This window comes from Phocoena sinus, chromosome 2 (assembly GCF_008692025.1).
Source record: "Phocoena sinus isolate mPhoSin1 chromosome 2, mPhoSin1.pri, whole genome shotgun sequence".
Lineage (NCBI taxonomy): Eukaryota > Metazoa > Chordata > Mammalia > Artiodactyla > Phocoenidae > Phocoena > Phocoena sinus.
In genome coordinates, this window is record NC_045764.1 from 137,162,659 (window position 1) to 137,186,307 (window position 23,649).

General features: G+C 34.0%; 1 protein-coding gene across 1 annotated transcript in view; it reads right to left on the bottom strand.

Moving 5' to 3' along the window:
• C2H14orf39 (chromosome 2 C14orf39 homolog) overlaps nucleotides 1-23,649 on the bottom strand; it is a 53,752-nt gene that overhangs the window by 12,115 nt on the left and 17,988 nt on the right. The window contains exons 5-16 of the mRNA XM_032624242.1: nucleotides 18,109-18,296; nucleotides 17,974-18,016; nucleotides 16,169-16,289; nucleotides 15,135-15,226; nucleotides 13,556-13,689; nucleotides 12,452-12,528; nucleotides 7,064-7,149; nucleotides 6,915-6,973; nucleotides 3,840-3,901; nucleotides 2,483-2,655; nucleotides 1,078-1,083; nucleotides 655-793 (exon numbers count right to left, since the gene is read on the bottom strand). Of these exons, the coding sequence (XP_032480133.1) occupies nucleotides 655-793; nucleotides 1,078-1,083; nucleotides 2,483-2,655; nucleotides 3,840-3,901; nucleotides 6,915-6,973; nucleotides 7,064-7,149; nucleotides 12,452-12,528; nucleotides 13,556-13,689; nucleotides 15,135-15,226; nucleotides 16,169-16,289; nucleotides 17,974-18,016; nucleotides 18,109-18,296 (1,180 nt within the window). The remainder of the gene's footprint in view (nucleotides 1-654; nucleotides 794-1,077; nucleotides 1,084-2,482; nucleotides 2,656-3,839; nucleotides 3,902-6,914; nucleotides 6,974-7,063; nucleotides 7,150-12,451; nucleotides 12,529-13,555; nucleotides 13,690-15,134; nucleotides 15,227-16,168; nucleotides 16,290-17,973; nucleotides 18,017-18,108; nucleotides 18,297-23,649) is intronic.

Below are 23,649 nucleotides of genomic sequence, written 5' to 3' on the forward strand. Positions count from 1 at the left end.
CATATATATATATATATATATATATATATATATATATATATAATGGAATACTACTCAGTCATTAAAAAGAATGAAATGATGCCATGTTGCAGCAACATGGATGAACCTAGAAATTATCATACTAAGCGAAGTAAGTCAGAAAGAGGAATATAAATACCATATGATATCACTTACATGTGGAATCTAAACTATGACACAAGTCAACATACCTAAAAACAAAAACAGACTCACAGATATAGAGAACGGACTTGTGGTTGCCAAGGAGGCAGGAGGGGAGGGAAGGATTGGGAGTCTAGGATTAGCAAAGGCAGACTTTGTATATAGGATGGATAAACAACAAGTTCTGACTGTCCAGCACAGGGAACTACATTCAATATCCTGTGGCGAACCATAATGGAAAAGAATATGAAAAAGAATATATATATATATATATATATATATAAAAATATATATATAACTGACTCACTTTGCTGTACAGCAGAAATGAACACAACATTGTGAATCAACTATACGTCAATAAAAAATTTTTTTAAATAAAATAAATTGCCTCTGTTTTGTACTGTGCTCCAAGGAAGTTTAGTATTAAAGAATTAAACTTTTTGAGGTTTCAGTGTACAATTTTTTTAGAAATAAAACTTTAGCTTCTCATATTACCTGATGTGATGAGATTTCTGAATCAAATACAGAAGAATCAAATAAATTCAATCCAGGAGATCTAGAAGTATAACTCATAAGAAAAGAAAATCCAGGGGATTCCTTTTGTGTTTGACATTCAGTAGCTGTGTTTCTATTTCTGATACAGAGAAATAAGAAATCATCAAAATGTTAAATACATATTATTAAATATTGCAGACTGGTAAGCACCATAAATGGCATAGAGGTAAGAATTAGCATAGCAGGAAAAGGGAGGAAGTAGTTATTGAAGTGACAAACCTATGGAGAAAAAAACCTATGGTTTTGGGTGGAGAATAATACTAACTGAAGTAGAATAATCAATTATGAAATGATAATAAAGAATTCCTACTAAGAGTATACTGTCAGGCTCTATTCTATGTATTTTCATTATCATTAATTTACTTATTCCTCACAATAACCCTATGAGATAGCTACCATTATTGTCACCTCCATTTCAGAGAAGAGGATTTTGAAGCTTAGGAAGATTAAATGATTTGCTCAAAAGAATGTAAGTGCCAGAGTTGGGATTTGAATGTAGCAACAAAGATTCAAAGTCTAAGCTCTTAAGCCTGATGCTATATTGTCCCCAAGATCTTGAAAGCAGTCACAAAATTTTAGTCTTAATGAGAAGCCAGCCATGACAGATTGCTTCATAAGGGAGTTAAGTTATAAAATGATTTGGGAAAAATAATTAGACAAGACAGTATATAACACGTGGTTAAAACATGAATTCTGGAGGCAGAACTGCCTAGGTTTAAATCTCAACTCTGTCACCAATGAGTTGTATCACCTGTGATTTTATTTCCTCATCTATAAAATAAGGATAATAATGTACTTACATCTCATAAAGCCGTTGTGAATATGAAAGGAGCAATATTTATTAAATGCTTACACATAGTGTTATTAAGTGCGTGTTAAATAATAGAAGTCTGAAGATACTTCTATAACTCTCTCCATGACCATTAATGAGTCACTTTACAGATTGATTTTCTCATCCATAAAGAGAGGTTTTAGTATACGACTGACACATACTTTTACAGTTCTCAGATTTGATGATGAGTTCCACTTTGAACATGCTGTGTTTGAGTCAACAGCATGACATTCATATATAAAAATCTTAGTAGCAACTTAAAAAACAGAGTAGAACACAGGTGAGAGATTCCTGATGAAGTGAAATCTGTTTGACATATATTTTAGAAGAATCTCAGGGTTCAGATTTAAGAAAAGATTGAACTAAACAGAGAGCTTGAATGCAGCACTATTTTCTTGGCTGTAAACTACAAATCTGTATTTTCCAAAGTTAAATAATGATGTTACAGATATTTATGCCTACTAAGGTCACTTAAAAGAATGGTAACTCTTGTTTTAGACACTATAACATTAAGGAAAAATGACTGCTGGAACATTATTCAATGATGTACACAACCTACCAAATGTGATAGTAACTTTTTAGCTTGACAGTTAAAATTTTTCCATACATTTTTTATTCTTCTGAAAATCTTAAATCTTATACTATTGAACTTGATAAGTACTCATGATCTAGTCCACCTTCAGCTAAATGTTTCAGGGAAAATGGGGAAGAGGATCTATGAAACGAGATGGCAGAATGTTTATAACTGTTCCAACAGAGTGATAGTTACATGAGAGTTCATTATACTTACTCTCTCTCTCTCCTTTGTATATTTGAAATATTCCATAATAAAAACTTTTAAAAGTTACAGGTATTAGGCATTTTACTATTCCTATCAATTACTTACATAACTCAATATGTAGATTCTTTCATTATAATTACTAATTAAAATCTTACATTTCAAATGAGAGGGTTTTAGGTAATTTCTCCACAGAGTCAGGTGTTCTCACAGCTTCAGGAGTCCTTAAAAATAAAGGAATTTCAGGAGTTCGTGGAAAAATCTCAGCCCTTTCTTCTACTTCATCACTATTACTTTCTATTGGCTTCCCCAAATGTTCAGCATATGTAACCTGCAAATTCAAAGTAACAGAAAACTATAAAAATGAATGTTATTGCATTAATAAACTCATATATGTAAAAATATGAGGTTAAAAACATCCTATTAACATACGATGTTATCATTTCATAGACAAAATAAGTAAAATAAGAATAATTGGTGAAAGTGATTTTTCTTCATCAGACTGATGAAGAAAAATGGTTAGGAATGATTTTTCTTTTAAAATTTCCACATCATGCTCTGGGTCAAGATTTGTATACGATATCCCCTTGAAAGAAAAGAGCAATCTTGCTCTCACTTCTTATGTTTTTTGCCCTAATAAATTCATTATACTACTTTCCCTGCAAAGATTGAGAACTTGAATACTAATTTTCCTTTATATCATTTTGTAGGCTTAGGAATATGATTTCTCAAATGTTTTGTTACCAAATCCCATTACGGAAACAGTTTGGGTCCCTCCAGCAAAAAAATGAAAATGTGCTTTTTACCTGTATTTCTTTACAGCAGAATACTACTCTTGTTTTTCCTGTCTTATCCCTTAGTAGCTACGGTACATTGCCTACACCTATCATCACTAAAGCTTTCCACTATTAAAAAATATTTTGAAGATACTTTTGTGGCAGCCTGGGCAAATAATTCAATCTTACCAAACAAAATTGTTTTCTTCAGTTATGATTCAGTTGTTGTGGTAGCAATTATATATAGTCAATTATTTTTTTTTTTTTTTTTTTTTTTTTTTTTTTTTTTTTTTTTTTATGCGTTACGCGGGCCTCTCACTGTCGTGGCCCCTCCCGTTGCGGAGGACAGGCTCCGGACGCGCAGGCCCAGCGGCCATGGCTCGCGGGCCCAGCCGCTCCGCGGCACGTGGGATCCTCCCAGACCGGGGCACGAACCCGCGTCCCCTGCATCGGCAGGCGGACTCTCAACCACTGCGCCACCAGGGAAGCCCTATAGTCAATTATTAATGACAATTTTTTGTGTAAATTTTCATGTAAACTTTTTGTGGCTTCATTTTTAAATCTATAACTCCTCCAAGGGATAGAATCTGTAACATCACAGCAACTTGATTACCAAACTAATAAGATCTAGACCTCACATAAATAATCTTCATTATACCAAATTGAAATTAAAATGGAAACAGAATACTTTAAATTGTAATATTTTGCTTAGAAATTAGAAACCAAACATTTGACTTACTTGTGAAGTACATTTTGATTCTCTCAATTGTTTTACCGTCTCTTTATCTCCACACTCAGCATCTGTTTGTTATATGAGAACAAAATATATTTTCTGTTTGTAATTTAATTGTAAATAAAACATATTAGCCAAACCATATGAAATTGCCAATATTTAACTATTCTGGGTCTATAAAAATGGAAATTTTAGGGCTTCCCTGGTGGCGCAGTGGTTGAGGCTCTGCCTGCCAATGCAGGGGACACGGGTTCGAGCCCTGGTCTGGGAAGGTCCCACATGCTGCGGAGCAACTAGGCCCGTGAGCCACAACTACTGAGCCTGTGCACCTGGAGCTTGTGCTCCGCAACAAGAGAGGCCGCGACAGTGAGAGGCCCGTGCACCGCGATGAAGAGTGGCCCCCGCTCGCCACAACTAGAGAAAGCCCTCGCACAGAAACGAAGACCCAACACAGCCAAAAATAAAATAAATAAATAAAATTTTTTTTAAAAATGGAGATTTTAGATAGTTCAACCCAATACATAAAGAGAATAAAACCTATATGAACAGTTTAACGAACGAAATTATAAAGAGAACACCCCATGTAAGCACCACCTAGGTAAAGAAATAGAACACTATGAGTTCTCCATAAGGCCCCATATTCCACATATCTTCCTCCTCATCGGTAAACACTAACCTGACTTCTGTAATAATCAATACCCTGATTTGCTTTATACAGTTTTATCACCTGAGCAATATAGTTTTTTTTCCTGTTTTAAAATGTTATATGATGAAATAATACATTTGTCATGATTTTTTGTTTAGTATACACTTATGAGATTCATTATGTATTGTTGCATATAGACATAGTTTGCTTCCTTTTACAGATGTATTCCATTGTACAAACACAATATATCTATCTATCCATTCTATTGCAAATGGACATTTGGGGTGCTTCTGCTTTGAGGCTATTACAAACAATGTTGTTAACATTCTTCTATATATATACTTGTATATATGTACTTGTATTTCTCTAGGTATATACCTAGGAGTGGAATTACAAAATATAGGGTAGTGTATCTTTCATTTTACCAGATGTTAAACTATTTTCCAAACTTTAGTTTTGAAACTATTCACCAATTTTTGTTGTGGCAGCTAGCCATCCTGAGCTATCCTAGGAAATCATTCGATTTCACCAGACAAAATTACTAGTTCCAATTATAATTTAGTTATATGACAATATATTTCATTTATAAATGACAGTCCCTACCAATAGTTATGAGAGTTCTAACTGTCCTACATTCTCATCAACATCTAGTATTGTCAGACTTTCCGAATTTTGCTCATCTGATGGGTGTATAATATCTCATTGTGGGTTTATTTTTGTTTCCTGATTTGTTGAACATCTTTTCAAGTTTATCTGCCACAAAAGTTTCTCTATTTGAAGTGCCTATTCATTTATTTTGCACATATTTCTTACTGGGTTGTCCATATTTTTATTCTTGGTTTGTAGAAGTTTTTAATACATTTTTGGAAACTAGTCCTTTGACAGTTTTATGTATTGGAAATATATTCTCTTGCCTCCCATTCTTTTCATAGTGTCTTTTGATGAATAGAAATTCTTAATTTTAATATAGCCAAATTTATCAATTTTTCTTTTATGATTGGGCTTTTTAATTCTTTTTAACAAATTCTTTCCTATCTTGAATAAATGTTTCCCTATTTGGTCATCTGAATGCTTTATAGTTTTGTCTCTTGAGTTCAGTCACACTACTATTTTCACAACATATTAACTTCTTCAAAAGATAGGGTTGGAGATTGTTGAAGAGTCTTTTCTTCTTGGAAGATAATTATATGCCTTGTTGCGTGTGAAGCCTCACCATACATGCTCAATGGCAACTAGGACTATGCCAGATACATGCATTTCCCCATATATCTGTATTAGGGGGTATATTGTTCCTAGAGATTATCTGTTCCTCCCTTGTCTAACACTCTGTCAGCTTAGCATATATAGAGGATTATAAACAGGTGAAATATATCACCTGGGCAGATAAGATATAATTCTTTTCTCCAGAAGAAAGCAGGAAGACTATCCATCTGCATTAAATAAGCATATTGTCTTGGTTGAATCCTATATTGAGAGTGAGAGGAATAGACTCATAGTATATTATATGATCATTCTGAATGTGCATATATTTGCAGAAAACTACACTGCCAGAATGAGCCATTTTTTAAATTTCAAAATAAGTCAGTAATCCACATGCTATAGACAAGAAGAGGTAAAGACTTTTATATAGCCTAATGAATAATTACTATGCGTTATTGGGCTACCAAAAAATATATATATATACATATCTATGTGTCTTTATGATATATATTTTATATATACATACATGTATACATATACATACACATATATACATAGAGACAGAGAATGAGTCTCTGTCTCTCAAGGGTGCATCAAAGTTCCAATAGCTAGTTGATTCTAGGATAATAAACTCATACATATATATTCTGTGACCTTTCTATGATTTTATTCAAAGAAAATAATCCAAGATAATAAAATATTTATATAAAAGAATATAGTAGCGTTATTTATAAGAGCAAAAAACCTGGAAATAAAATTTTCACTGTGAGAGAATGGCTAAATAAATTACAGCATACCGATGCAAAGACCTATTATAAGTCATCACAAATAAAATCTATTTAATGGCATGGAAAAATATCCTTAACAGTACATCAAGTGGAAAGAAAAGGATACAAAATAATATACATAGTATGCTTCAAATTTGGAGGAATAAACTAAAAGAACAAAACACAGATATGCATAGAAAAAAAATATAAGAATATACAACAGTATTATGTAGTGTCAGTTCTATCTGGGTGGTCACATTTTTGTTTCTTTTATATTTTTCTCCATTTTCCAAATTTTCTACAATAAAATGTATTTGGTTTATATTTAAGAAAAATGTATTTAAAAACCAGGCATGCATGGTCAGTTAACCAGAGATGCAATCAATACAAATAATTTATTTGACTAGTATAAAAACCTGATATAACTTGTTACTCCCATTTCTTAGGAAAAATATAAACAGCAAATACCTGTATCTCCCTTTTCCAACCATTGATTGCAATCTGATTGTTTTGGTGGAGTTAACAATCTAAAATACAATAAACAAAATTTTTATATTATTTACTGAGCTGATAAATTATTTCAGAAATTAAAGCATTTTCTTATTTTTAAAGGTTACCTGAACTGCATAAAATTTTGTGAACTTTTAGAAGCCGTAACATGTGAACACTTTGAATGGTTATTCACAGCAGAGTCATTCAATACCTGAACAAAAGAAATTAAGCATTAGAATTGACTACACAGGGCTTCCCTGGTGGCGCAGTGGTTGGGAGTCCGCCTGCCGATGCAGGGGACACGAGTTCGTGCCCCGCAGACCGGGGTCTGGGAAGATCCCACATGCCGCGGAGCGGCTGGGTCCGTGAGCCATGGCCACTGAGCCTGCGCGTCCGGAGCCTGCGCTCCGCAGCGGGAGAGGCCACAGCACTGAGAGGCCCGCGTACCGGAAAAAAAAAAAAAAAAAAAAAAAAAAAGAATTGACTACACAAAACAATAAAATGTTTTGCTTGCCATGGATACTCAGGGCTCTCCAAGAACACTGTCATCTTCCTCATCCTCACTGTTATTATCAACATCAACAACAACTACAAACAAAACATTAAATTAAATGAAACAACTACATACAAAACATTAAGTCAAACACTGGGAAACAAAAAAGGTTTAACTCTCAAGGAATTTGATGTTTTTGAGAAGTATAATAACTATGCCTGATAGTATTTCTTCATTTAAGGTAAACTTTAAAATTTTTCTTCCTTATTCATGATTAATCAAGTGAATCTTACCATTTTCTCAACTAATAACCTGATGTCTGTGTCTCTCCATCCCCTATAATCTCACAAATTGACTATAGGAAAGGAAAACAGTAGGTTAAAAGATTAAAGCCTGAAACTTTCTTTTTAAAATATGTATGATATGTATGACAAAGTTGGTATTTCATTTTTAACTTTAATTTTATTTAATACTAATATTATTTTATTTTAACATCTTTATTGGAGTATAATTGCTTTACAATGGTGTGTTAGTTTCTGCTTTATAACAAAGTGAATCAGCAATACATATACATATATCCCCATATCTCTTCCCTCCTGCATCTCCTGCCCTCCCACCCTCCCTATCCCACCCCTCTAGGTGGTCACAAAGCACCGAGCTGATCTCCCTGTGCTATGTGGCTGCTTCCCACTAGCTATGGGTTTTACTTTTGGTAGTGTATATATGTCCATGCCACTCTCTCACTTTGTCCCAGCTTACCCATCCCCCTCCCCGTGTCCTCAAGTCTATTCTCTAGTAGGTCTACGTCTTTATTCCTATTCTGCTCCTAGGTTCTTCATGACCATTTTCTTCTTTTTTAGATTCCATATATATGTGTTAGCATACGGTATCTGTTCTTCTCTTTCTGACTTACTTCACTCTGTATGACAGACTCGAGGTCCATCCACCTCACTACAAATAACTCAATTTTGTTTCTTTTTATGGCTGAGTAATATTCCATTGTATATACATACCACATCTTTTTTTTTTTAACATCTTTATTGGAGTATAATTGCTTTACAATGGTGTGTTAGCTTCTGCTTTATAACAAAGTGAATCAGCAATACATATACATATATCCCTATATCTCTTCCCTCCTGCATCTCCTGCCCTCCCACCCTCCCTATCCCACCCCTCTAGGTGGTCACAAAGCACTAATACTAATATTTAAATCACTACTTTACTAATGTTTGTATTGTCTGTTTCAAGTCTTTCATTTTCCCTGAGTCACTCATTTTGAAGAGTCACTGATTTTTCTTATTTGACCTGAAATTAAAATACCTTTAATAGGAAAGTTTATCCATTTATATTTGTTATAACAGCCACTGGTCTTAATTCTGTCATCTTATGTGCCTTTAGATCATAAGAAAAAGACCTTGTTCCTCAAAGAACACTTGGCCCTTAAAGAACAAGTGTTGTTACAGTTTTGATGTATGTTTTTTTGTTTAGTTTTTTTTTTGCGGTATGCGGGCCTCTTGTGGCCTCTTCCGTTGCGGAGCAAAGGCTCTGGACACGCAGGCTTAGCGGCCATGGCTCTCGGGTCCAGCCGCTCCGCGACATGTGGGATCTTCCCGGACCAGGGCACAAACCCGTGTCCCCTGCATCGGCAGGCAGACTCTCAACCACTGCATCACCAGGGAAGCCCTTGATGTATGTTTTAAACAATATACATGTTTGTATATTCTTCCTGGTACAAGTATTTGTACAAGTATTTCAAGTAATTGTTTAGAGTAGGTGCCAAGAAGTGAAATTGCTGAGTATGTGCGTTTTTATTTTTAATGAGTACTGTGAACCAGTCCTCTAAAGCAGTTGTCCCAAATTATACTCCCACTGGAGTTGACTTCACTAGACATTATCAAATGTTTTAATGTGTGCAAATCTGACAGGTGAAACCAGGTATCTCATTGGTTTAATTTGCATTTCCCTGTTCTCCTGAGGTCAGGCATCTTGTTATGTTTAGTGACCCTTAGTCTTTCCTTTTATGTAAGCTGACTTATCCTCTGACCATTTTTATAGTTTTTTAAATTAATTTTTAAGAATTATTATGTATTTCTTTGTATATTATACATTACAGATACCAATCCCCTAAGTGACAATTCTGTCGCTCTTTTAACTCTTAGTGTCTTTCACCATACAAAAGCTTTTTTATTTTGATATACTCCATGGATCAATTTGTCTTTTATTGTACCACACTGTTATAATAACTGCATTTTGATAATGTTTAAAAATGTTTGGGGATGATGAAAATGTTCTGAAATTACAGTGATGATGGTTACACTATCTTGTGAACATACTAAAAACCACTGAATCGTACACTTTAAAACAATCAATTTTATATGTGAATTATATCTCAGTAATGAAAGCTTAAAAATAAACATTTTACAACTTCCCTGGTGGCGCAGTGGTTAAGAATCTGCCTGCCAATGCAGGGGACACGGGTTCAAGCCCTGGTCCGGGAAGATCCCACATGCCGCAGAGCAACTAAGCCCGTGTGCCACAACTACTGAGCTTGTGCTCTAGAGCCCATGAGCCACAACTACTGAGCCCACGTGCCACAACTACTGAAGCCTGTGCGCCTACAGCCCGTGCTCCACAACAAGAGAAGCCACTGCAACGAGAAGCCTGCACACCGCAATGAAGAGTAGCCCCCGCTCGCTCCAACTAGAGAAAGCCCTCGCGCAGCAACGAAGACCCAACGCAGCCAAAAATAAATAATTTATTTAAAAATTAATTAATTAAAAAATAAAAAAATAAACATTTTAATATCTGGTAGTAAGAGTTTCCCTAACATTCTTTTAAAAATCTTTATTTAAAATTATTTATTAATCTATTAATATAGGAAATCATATTGTTAGATTTTTCTTAATGCTGAACAATCATTGTATTCTTTGGGAAAACCAAGGTTAATCATAATATATTACTCTTTCAATGTTACATTGCAAAATTTGCTTTGCTAGTAACTTATTTAGGATTTTTACATCTATGTTCATTCTTGAGACTTATGTACCATAATTTTTCTTTTCTTTCACTATCCTTGTCCTTGCTATCTAATGGATTATTCATTTATAACTTGTTGGATAGTTTCCAACTCTTTTTATACTCTGGAATTGTTTGTATAAAAAGATTATTTAATCCAATGGTTCTCAACTGGGGCCAATTTTGCCTCTTAGGAGACATTTGACAATGTCTGGAGATATTTTTGATTGTCATAATTTGGGGATGAGGTGCTATTGGACTCTAGTGGGTCACAAGACGACCCCACAACAAAGAATTATCTGACCCAAAATGTCAACAGTGCCACTATTGAGAAACTCTGATCTAATCCTTAACAGTTTGGTAGAATTCAGATGAAAAATTGAGTCTGGCGTGTTCTGAAGGGCATGTGTGGTGGAGGGAAAAGGGAGGGAAATAAAGGAGAAAAGAGGGAAATAGGTATTTATATACACTTCCGTTTCACTTACATCAGTTTCTTCTAAGTTATTGATCTATTCATGTTTTTCTTTTTCAGTCTATTTAGCAATTTATATTGTGCTAAAAACCTGTCCATCTTACCTAAATTTTCAAATTTATGGGTATATAGTTGTATAGTATCCTTTTAGGACTTAGAAAAGATGTCTTACATAAGTGTAGAGATATGCACTTTTCCCCCTTTATTATTTTCTTTTGTTGGGGGGGTATTCTCTTTTTTCTCTACACTTGCTGAAACTTATTAGCTTTTGGCTATATTAATTAACCCAACTTCTAAATTTCATTAATTTCTACTTTCTTTGCATTTATTATTTTATTTCTGTATTTTGAGTTAAGCTTTTCATACTTTGGGTGCAACTTTTCATACTTAAAGTTCAGCTAATTTTAATCTTTCTTATTTTCTAGTATATTTGTTTTCAAATATAAATGTCTCTCTGAGGACCAATTTGGCTACTTTTCACAGGTTTGGGTTTATAGTATTCTTTTAAGTAGTTTTTAAATTCTATTTTGATTTCTTCTATAACCCAGAAGTAATTTCAAAGTATGTGAATTTCTTTTTTCTCAGCCAAATAGTTTTTTGAGGAGAGGGGTATGTTTTCGTTTAACTTGTATTTTTTTATGCTGTGGTTAGTGAAGATAGCAGGTTTTTAGAATTGGTTGAGATATCCTTTTTGTTCTAGTAAATAGTCAATTTTGGTGAATACTGCAAACAAAATTTAACTGAATTCTGTGTATGTTGGGTAAAAAGTTTGCTAATTGTGCTACTCAGATCCTCTACATCCTTATTTATTTTTCATCTATTTGATTTGTTCTTATGACAGAAACTGCCAGTTTTCTATCCTATCCAAAATCTACATTTCCTTTGTGTTGTGATTTTAAAAGCAAACAAACAAAAAACCCATCATATTTCTTAACCTTTCTGCAGATAGAGGTAGCCATGTTACAAAGTTCTGGCCAATGAAACATTAACATAAATTGTTTAAGAAGCTTCCATATAAGATCCCTAAAATGAGGCTGACTCAACTAGCCTTTCTCCCCTTCTTCTTTCCTGCCTAGAAGGAAGATATGATGACAAGTTGTAATGGTTAGCTTCTGACCATGAAATAACCTTGAGGTGAAAGCTTAGCGTTAAGGATAGCAGGGAAAGGAAACACCAATGGAGCTTGAGAAATGATGACATTGTGGAGATGGTGCCACAATTTCCCTCTTCAATACAATTCCTTTAGAAATGTCTTACCGTTTTTGGTCTACTGGGTACAGAGATTGGTATTTTCAAATATGTTTTATTTTTAGAAGTAAGGGAGAAGGCTACAGTATGTGCTCAGGCTGCCATATTGAAACTCTTTTAAGTCTTTTAGATCCTGAGATTGAACTAATGGCTACTTTAATATATTTATAACACACACACACACACACACACACACACACACACACACACGTCCTAAATGCAATATATTCACTATCTCATTTAATGCAAGCACTTAATTTGTACTATTAAAAAAGAAATACCTACCTGAGTATCACTTTCTTTTTGTCTGAAGTCAATACTGGCAAGTTTTGACTGCTTCACAGAACTTTCTTCTTTTTTATCTAGGTTATTAAATGGTACTACTTCAAATCAATTCCAGAAATAGAATCAAATAGCATGCCCAATATTTAACCTAATCTTGTAATTTTAAAAAATCAAGTTACATTAATATTTAATTTAAATTAAAATAAAGAATTATGAATCACTACATATTCTTAATTCCTCAATATATAATAGCTATTACAATAACCATGAATGTAAAATGAAAAACAGCTGACAAAAATAAATTAATTAAATTAAATTTAAAAAAACAGCTGACAGGGCTTCCCTGGTGGCACAGTGGTTGAGAGTCCGCCTGCTGATGCAGGGGACACGGGTTCGTGCCCTGGTCCGGGAGGATCCCACATGCCGCGGAGCGGCTGGGCCCGTGAGCCCTGGCCGCTGAGACTGCGCGTCCGGAGCCTGTGCTCCTCAACGGGAGAGGCCACAACAGTGAGAGGCCCGCGTACCGAAAAAAAAAAAAAAAAAAGGGGGGGGGGAATAAAATAAAAAAACAGCTGACAAAACTACATCTTTATAATGGGACTACATCTTTATAATGGGGAACCAAAGAACAAAGAGTGGTGATATTAATGACTGGGGGACTAAAACAGCCAATACAGTTAACCTAACACAATGTAGTTAATCTATCCATTGAATGAAACATTCAAATATCTCAGTGACTAAGTCATAAATATCATTATCACAAGTCTGCCACCCACTTTAATCATACATACTGATAATACAACCTCTCAAATGAAAAATATATAATTATTCATCCTCCCCTGACAGCTGGAAACCAGGCTGAAACACTTTTTAAAAAAATATGGTATGAGTGATTTCTTTCTCAAAGAGAAAAATGTTATGTATAGAAGGCACATCTTGTTTGCTCTCAGAAAAAATCAAAGTGGCACTTTACTGAGTCTATAGGTCTCCAGTATTGTTTGCTCTTGCTTACACCAAATGATAACTAAAGTTGCTCCTTTCTATTTCTTCTTTTATGTGTTTTCAAAGAAAACTAAGTTTTTGAATAATAAACAGATACTGTACCTTTAACTCTTGGTTCTGAAGGATGCATCTTCATTTGTTTGACTAATTTCTGAGATTCATATGGAAGAAATAATTGACTGCTTTGAGGAGTTTTATTCAACATAAGTACATGCTGTTCATCATTTTCAAAAATTCTAAAGAGTGAATTATAAATATTAGCTAAGTAAAAAATTAACATATTTTAAAGCTAGAAAAGATACTTAGATATTATATAGTTAAAACTCCTCAATTTGCAGATAATGAAAAGAAGTTCCAGAGAATTTAACAAACCTGCCCAATATTATTAAATTACTTACTAGTGTCACAACTAAAATACACTTTTCCTGATTAAGTCCAGTGCTCTTCTCAATGTACCACACCCTCATTTTTAAAACATAATCATTTTAAAAGACTTTCTAAACCTGTGTAAAACATTTTAAACCAAAACTGTATTTGCAAATAGCATGCTTTAGATTTTGAAGTACTACTTCAAATTTTAAAAAGATTTATTCAGAAAAAAATAAACTAGCATGAACACAGACATCATTAAAGCAATATTACAATCATAAATGGACCTCTTAAGTATTTTACTGGAAGAATAATTTCATTGAATTTTTCCTAAATTAGAGAAATAATTTATATTATTGATAGTTAAATAATAATTTAAATACTGGTATTATTTGATAATAACTATCAAAATATAAGTAAAAATAACTAAAGTTATATAAGTTTCTCTCAACAGAGAATTTTTATATTAAAAAGTTATCAATAAAGTGAAATTCTGTACATTTCTGTATTTTTCTAATCAATTTCATTATAAAATTAAAGACACATTACCATGGATGTGAGACGTGGGAGTGGGGAAATCAATAAAAATAACAGATCCAAGGAAATAAGATAAGGGAAATTAACTTGGGAGAAGAGTGTGTTGAAAAATCAGATTAAGAGCAATATAGCCTGAGAAGAGGAATTTAAGATTTTAAAAGGGTATAGGCAGAAAGAGAAAAAGTAGAAAGTTTATCAAAAACAGCAACAGTAATACATCTATTTTTCTGTCACACAATAACAGACAAAATCAATCTTTTCTTTTTAAGTGCCTCCACCACTGATGTCTATTTTATCACCATTAGGATGAAAGACAAGGAAACATATGATGCCACAGATTCAGTAACATTTTGATTCATCTTCACTCTCTGTGGCAAAGGAGAGCTGGTCAAGCTGGTGACAGGATGATAAAAAGGCAAATACATTGCTGTTCCCATCATTTTTCCTCGTTTTACTCCTTTTGGTGACCCATAATGGAAAACTGGGTGAAATGTACAACTGACAGGTTACAGAACAGCAAATGGGCTGCTGCTACCCTATTTCTCTCTACACATTATCCTTTACCTTACTAAATAATAAGCAATTTTGAATATTAGTCCATAATATTTAAAGGTATAAATTAATATTTTTTGTAAGAAATGAATAGAAAACAGCCTGTACAATAAATGTTTATAGATACTATGTAAATATTAGTGGCTTGGGCTAGAATATGTAATCAAATTCTAAATGCAGAATAACTGTTCATATAAAATCCCATTTTAAAGTTTACTTATACCTTTCTTTCGATTCCTTTCTCTTTTCTATATTTTTATTTTTTTCTTCCCGAGTTTCTGAAAGATTCTTCATTTCATAAAGTCTTGCAATCTGCTAAAAGGAAAAATGATAAAGCAAAACAAAATAATTACCTGCAAAGCATTAAGGATAAACATATGGTTTATCTTAACTAATGAATATGATTTTTTCTACATAATCACAAGACATATTTTTGGTAGTATTAGCAATCTTTTAGTGAAAAGAGTCAAAATTAACAATAAATCATACTCCTTTTTTCTTACAACTCCATTAGCAAACCTATTAGATTTCAATGAACTTTCATCTTCTTTTTTAAAAAGGACAGTCAGAAGCAAAGTAGACACTGATTACCTACATAGAGATGTAGTTACCATATATTTTAAAGAAAGTAGCATCCACTTTCTTCTCATTACTAAAATGATATTAATACTACTTGGAATCTCATGCCTATGAATGATAAATATACCATCTTTACACAGTTTTCAGAAAATTTAGAAAATCAGCTATTCAACTTTTTTTCAAGATTTGGAAGTGACTTTGATGGGTTCTCATATCCATCAATGAAAGCCACATTTCAATACAATACTAAAAATGTATTCATGAAGATATCATGCACCATCAATCTTAAAGGCTAAACTAGCTTTATAAAGATTATAGTCATAAATTTTCTAGATTAAGTCTTTTAAATTATTTACTGCCTTGTTCTCTTTTTTGACAACACTGTTGTAAGCTCTGCTAATGCCTTTAAATACCTATTATTAAGCTCCATCTTGTTCCTTCCTATCTTCTTTCCTTAGCACCCAAAGAAAGTTAAACTATTCCCCAAAACTCAGAGCTGAATACACTCAATACCTAAAACACATTTTGGCTTCAATGGTAATCTGAGGCAAATAAATTATTATAAGCTTTTCTCCATATCGAGGCTCTTTAGAAACAGCTCTTCTTAGACATTCATCTAACACACCATTACACTTATACATTAACACATATATTAGAAACATATAACAAAATTAATACCTGGTTTAAATAATTAATTTCTATTTCCACATCATCTACTTCTTTCTTCAATTCATATGATCTTTTGGAAAATTTGTTGGCATGTTTAAGAGTATCTTGTGTTTTACATCTCAAATTAACCCTTTTATGTTAAGGAACTATGTTATACAAGTAACTTTCACACTTACATACACTATATAAAAATAATTAGTATTATGTAACATTATTTGTATATGTACCATATAAGCAATATTAATAACAATATCTGAAAATAGCTGTAAGACTAGAACAAACATTTGGCAAACTGACAATTTATTGTTCACCTATGTTATATATTTAGCTTAAAAATAACATTTCTTCAAAAATATGTGTCAGGATTTTTTCTTTCAGTTAAATATTTTCACAGGGTGGTTTTTTTACTTTTGGTTTTTACCCAACTTTATCATGTCATTTGGCATGATGAACATAATCAATTCAGGTCCAAACTTAACATCTTGTGTTTCTATAATTTATTTGTTCCAAAGTTAACATTAAAAATCCACTCAATTTTCCTTTTCTTGCTGTTTAAGGTCCATCAGTGCACCCTGCAGAACTCAAAAGAGAGCTGCATCTTCTATCTGAACTTTCTGCTTGAACTGGATTTATACCCAATTTCAAGTAGAGAATTTCTCAGCTGTTAATAGACACCCTGCATGGTTATTAGCTACTACCATTTCCTAAGTTACTCTACAATCCATTTAGGAGAATTTAAAAATGAATAAAACAGTGTCAATGAACAAGAATTCCAGAGAAAATCTTTATCAGACCTTTCCTATTTCGCTAAAACTTATGATTTATATGCTAGCACATGAAATTTCAGATGAACATTATTTATAATGCTATGCTGTTATCAAAAGTATCAATTTAAAATTTCAGATACAGGCATTTAAATCCTAATCTTCAATTCTCCCTACCTCCATCACCTCGTCATGTCATGTAATCTTATGTCTCATCCGTTTCTACATCCAACTCCCTAAACCCCTGCTGTGCCTTATGCATCTACCAACCTCTGCCTCTTCCTAAACACAGATGGGCAGCAAATGAACAACTAAGTACAGAATAAGCTAAAACCCAAACATGGAGAGAGCAAGCAGCAAAGGAGTTAAAAGGATGATTTGGGATGAAGTAGAATGAAGCAAGGTAGAATGCAGGGATAAAGAAGACTTAGTACAAACAGTGGAGTTATAATCTGATAGGAAAGCATATGAAGGATTGTGGAGGTTGGAAGAGGATTAAAGTTCCAAGTTCATCATCAGGGAAGGTCTCCTTGACAAACAGATGAGACTTAGACCAATTAAGAATTACTTAAGCATCTAATACAATGCCACTGTATTACTTGTTTACATGTCTGTTTCCTCTACTAAACTGTGAGCTCCTTATAAGAAAGTTCTGTATCTTCTTGAGTATTGCCTGGCACAAAGTAGGTACCCAATGAATTGTGACTCACCTCCTTACCATCTTCCATCTTAACAAGTAATAATCAATTGATTTAATTGGAACTCTTTGGTAAGACAGAGCAAGATGACTTTTTCATTGGTTTGGGTGATAAGATATGCCACTTAAAGACAGATACATATACCGCTTATTGGCATTTAAATTTCTTGCTTCTGATGACATGCACATGTATGAAAACTAATCCCAAATGATCTTTAAAGTAATCTCTAAATTTTTTAATTAAACAAAATACCAAATCAATGTGATTCTCATAAGGAAATGCAATAACAATTAAAATACAGAAATAATACTTATCCAATAAAAATTCTAAGTAGAAATACTACTGTGGATACATATGTAATGTCCAACTGGTAAGTGATGGAAAGGGAGCAGGCACTGAAAAACAAAGTCATATTTTAGACTGATTTATTATATTTTTATTACAAAAATAATGTTATTAAAACAGTATGTAACAAAACCATTAATACCTAAAAATTCCATAAAAATAGTTTCATTCATTTTTAGTTGTTCAGTACATGCCAACACTCTGTTTTGAATTTCTTCATGTTCTCTTTTCTTCTCATAATATTCATGTGAAAGAGGTGTTTCTGAGTATTTTTGTTGGTATTGCTTTAAAACATCTTTATACTGACATATATAACTGTGGTACATTTTTCTGTTAAAATTAAAAGAAATGACGTCAATATAACAAAAGTATATCCAAAATCACTTGTTAACGTCTACTAAATTAAGCATAACAGACAAGTTAAAAATCTACTTATTCTGCTTCCCTCAATACTGTCTGTCCTTCAAACTTTTTTCTTAACTCTATTACACTTTTCAATTCTCTACTCTTTTTCTCCACTACCTGAGTTACTCACTCCTTAATCATTTTCAATTAAACTTCCACTTCCACCAGTTTAATGAAACTACCCTTCCCAAGGTTACCAATGATCTAATTTGTCCACCTTAGTGATCTCTTTTCACTTTTCATCCTAAATAACACTGCAGAACCTGGTTCTTTTGATGACTTCTTGAATCTCTATCCTCCCTGAGTTCTGAATCTCTATTCTTCCCAGTTCAGCTACCTCTATAACTATGCTATTAAATCTCTTCAGTTTTCTAAGCTAAAGTTATCATGTTCTAGGTGATAGAACTCTGGGTTCACAAACATTCTTGTATACTCCAGAACTATTTTATAAGAAAATTTCAGCACTGTTTGGAGGAACTCCTTCAAGTACAACTAAGGTAGAGGTGCCTGGTCATCTATTTCGGAACCAGTCTTGAATGAGATGGTCAATTCTTGCAAAAGGATATTAACTCTTCCTTCTCATTTGAATTTTGCTTGATCTACAATAGGGGTCAGTTACTATGATCAATGGGCCAAATCTAATCTGCCACCTGTTTTTGTACAGCCTATGAGCTAAGAACAATTTTTACATTTTTAAATGATTAAAAAAACAAAAGAATAATAATGTTTCATGGCATATTAAAATTATATGAAAATCAAACTGTAATGTCCATAAATAAAGTTTTATTAGAACCCAGTCAATCACTTATGTACTGCCTAAAGTTGCTCTTGTACCACAGTATCAGACTTGAGTAGCTGTGACAAAGACTGTATATTCCCACAAAGCCTGGAATGTTTACTATATGGCCCTTTACAAAAAAAAGTTTGTCAGTCCTCATCTACAACACTGAACATGTTCAATCCAGGTTCATTGCAAAAAACATATTCTTGGGAGGAGAAAAAGATGGCAGAGTAGAGGGACATGGAGCTTACCTCCTCCACAAACACATCAAAACTACATCTACAAGTGGAACAATTCTCACAGAATACCTACTGAAAACTTGCAGAAGATCTCATACAACCAAAGCTACAAGAAAAATTCCCATGTAACCACTGCTCCTGCAGAAGGGCTGAAATCTGAGCCAATTACCTGCACTTCCCCTTTGGCACGGGGGTGAGGCTTGGGCAGGTTCTTGTGCAGGCAGATTTGTGAGCACACGTGCATGCCTAAAGGACCTCTGAGCTCATTATGAGCACTGCGGCAGTGGATGTGGCCCCTCGAGGGCAGCGCTAACAACAGATTTCTTTGTGGGCGTGCACACCAAGTAGCAGGTGGCATCACAGAGTTGCATGTCCCAGTGGACAGCTCCTACGGAAGAACACGCAGTGGCTCCTTTCTCAGAGGGAGAGCTCCCAGTCCCACCTACCTCACATCACAGCTTAGAACCGGATCTGGGGGCTTCTACTCCAACAACTGGGGAGCAGACCCTGACCCTGACAGGGTTGTGACAACCACCAGAGCAAAGAGGAGGCCCCACCCAACATCCAGTGCAGGCTCTGGTCACCACAACACCAAACACATCCCCTATCAAGGGGACAAGGGCCAGCACAACCTGAGGAAAGTCTTGGCAAGCATCCATACCACAAACAGCCCTCGCACCGAAAATACTGCACTCACACAGTCTACACAAGGGTCACTCCCACATAAAAACAGACCTTCCAGACCACAGTAGATAATTGTTTCTCCAAAATTCATAGAGTTGGAGAAATATAAGTAAAATGAAAAAAGCAGAGGAACTACTCTGAATTAAAAGAACCAGAGAAATTCCCTGAAAGAACAATGAAACAGACCTCTCCAATCTACCAGACGCTGAGTTCAAAACAGAGGTAATAAAAATGCTGAAGGAACTACAAAAGACTATCAATAGAAATGCAGATCACTGTAACAAGGAATTAGAAACTATAAAAAGAAGCCAATCGAAATTAGACAACTCAATTTCCAAAATGAAAACTGAGCAAAAGGCATAAATAGTAAACTAAATAATGCAGAATAAGAAGTGATCTGGAAGACAGAATAACTGAAATCACCCAAGCAAAACAGCAGACAGAAAGACAAATGAAAAAATGAAACAAAGCAACATATGAGATCTATGGAATAATAAGAGTAAGCCAATCTACACATAATAGGAATCCCAGGAAAAAAAGAAGAGAAAGGGGGATCAAAAATGTTTTCAAAGAAATTATAGCTGAAAACTTCCCAAACCTAAAGAAGGAAACAGCAATACAGGTACAGGAAGCACAGAGGTTCCCAAACAAGATGAACCCAAACAGTCCAAATCCAAGACATATTATAATTAAAATAGCAAAAGTGAAAGATAAAGAGAGGATTCTAAAGGCAGAAAAAGAAAAAAGAAAGAGTCAGTTACAAGGGAACCCCCATAAGGCTACCAGCTAATTTCTCTAAAGAAACTTTGCAGGCCATAAAGTAGGGGCAAGATATATCCAAAGTCCTGAAGAACAACAACCTGCAACCTAGGATACTCTACCCAGCCAGACTGTCATTTAGAATAGAAGGAGAGATAAACAATTTCTCAGACAAGCAAAAACTAAAAGAAGACAGCAATATTAAATCTATCCTAAAAGAAATATTGAGAGATCTTCTCTAAATAGAAAAGAAGCAGGAATCAATAAAAAAGGTAAACTCACAATAGGAAAGACAAATATATAAAAGGATTGAATATCACTTAAATAAACCAAGTACATGGATTAAAAAACAATCAAAAAAATTCTGTGAAAGCAATTATAAATACAATGAACAGCAAAAAGATAAACATGAAGATGTAAAACAGGACATTAAAATCACAAAATGTGGGGGAGGGGAGTAAGAAAATGCAAATCTTTTAGAATGTGTTTGAGCTTATATGACTATGAATCTAAAGGAAGTAGATACAGTTATGAGATAACATACTTGAAAACCAGGGTAATCACAAATCAAAAACATAAAATAAATTCACAAAAACCAAAAATAAAGGAACTCAAGCATAATACAAACCACAAACGGAAAAACAAAAAGGGGAGAAAGGAACAAAGATGTGCAAAATGAACCAGAAAACAAGGTTTAAAATGGCAATAAATACATACTATCAATAATTACTTTATATGTAAATGGACTATATGCACCAATCAAATACATAGAGTGGCAGGTTAGATAATAAAACAAGAATCTACAATATGCTGCCTACAAGAGACCCACTTCTGGGTGAAAGACACATATAGATTGAAAGTGAGGGGATGGAAAAAGATATTTCATGCAAAAGGAAATGACAAGAAAGTGGGGGTAGCAATACTCACATCAGACAAAATAGACTTTAAAATGAAGGCCACAAAGAAAGACAATGAAGGTCAACATATAATAAGATGATCAATACAAGAAGAGGATATCACACTCATTAACACATATGCACCCAATATAGGAGGACCAAAATACATAAAGCAAATATCAAGAGACAAAAAGGGAGAAACTGATGGGAATACAACAATAGTAGGAGAGTTTAACACCCTACTGACATCAATTGGCAGATCTTCCAGACAGAAAATCAATAAGGCAACAGAGATCCTAAGTGACACAATAGAACAGACTTAATTGATATCTACAGGACATTACATCCAAAAAAAAAAAAAATACACATTCTTTTCAAGAGCACATGGAACATTCCCTAGGATAGACCACATACCAGAACACAAAACAAGCCTCAACAAATTTAAGAGGACAGAAATTATTTCAAGCAACTTTTCTGAGTGCAACGGTATGAAACTAGATATCAACCACAGAAAGAGAAATGAGAAAAAAATGATTACATGGAGACTAAACAACATGCCACTAAAAAACCAATGGGTCAGTGATGAAATCAAAGAGGAAATTTAAAAATACCTCAAAACAAACGACAATGAAAACACAACCATACAAAATCTATGGGATGCAGAAAAAGCAGTTCTAAGAGAGAAGTTCATAGCAATACAGGCCTTCTTCCAAAAACAAGAAAAATCTTAAATAAACAACCTAATCTACCACCTAAAAGAATTAGAAAAAAAAAACAAATAAAACCTAAATTCAGCAGAAGGAAGGAAATAATAAAGACCAGAGAGGAAATGAATAAATGGAGATTTTAAAAATAGAAAAAAATTAATAAAACCAAGAGATAGTTGAAAGGATAAATGAAATTGACAAGCCTCTAGCCAAGCTCACCAAGAAGAAAAGAGACAGGATACAAATAAATAAGAAATGGAAGAGGAGAAATAACAAACAATATTGTTACAGGGAAGAACAAATCTGACTACATGTTGGATCTGTTTCTCTTACTTTAACCTTTGCTTCCTGCTGCTTTTGTTCACTAAAAGGTTACTGTCTATACATAATGGTCTGCTTCAGGGAACCTGCCCCTCTGCCTGAATGTTAAACCAAAGTGCCTTTGTTTGGGGAAACATCCTGACCCTGTCCACCTATGAATGGCTGCAAGAAAGAAGAAATTAACACATCCCCTTCCCAAGGCTGGCTATTCCAGGAGATATCTGCAAGACTTATGGCCTTTTTACTTTACTTCCTCACCTCTGCCCCCTCTCTGTTCTATAGAAGAAACTGGCATCCAGACCCCAATGAGATGGTTCTTCTAAGACACTAGTCTGCCATCTTCTTGGTCTGCTGGCTTTCCGAATAAAGTCACTATTCCTTGCCTCAACACCTCTTCTCCCGATTTACTGGCCTGCCATGTGGCAAGCAGAGTGAGCTTGGACTCAGTAACAATACCATAGAAATACAAAAAATTACTAATATTGTGAACAGTTATATGCCAACAAATTTGACAACCTAGAAGAAATGGACAAGTTGCTAGAAACATACAGCCTGCCAAAACTGAATCAAGAAGAAACAGATAAGTTGAACAGACTGATCACTAGAAGTGAAATAAAATCTGTAATAAAAAAGGCTCCCTGCAAACAAAAATCCAGGACTGGATGGCTTCACTGGGTTATTCTACCAAACATACAAAGAAGAACTTATATCTATCCTTCTCAAACTCTTCCAAAAGACTGAAGAGGAGAGAACACTCCCAAAGTCATTCTATGAAGTCACCATCACCCTGATACCAAAACCAGAAAAAGACACTACCAAAAAAGAAAATTACAGGCCAATATCTTTGATGAATGTAGATGCAAAAATCCTCAACAAAATATTAGCAAACCA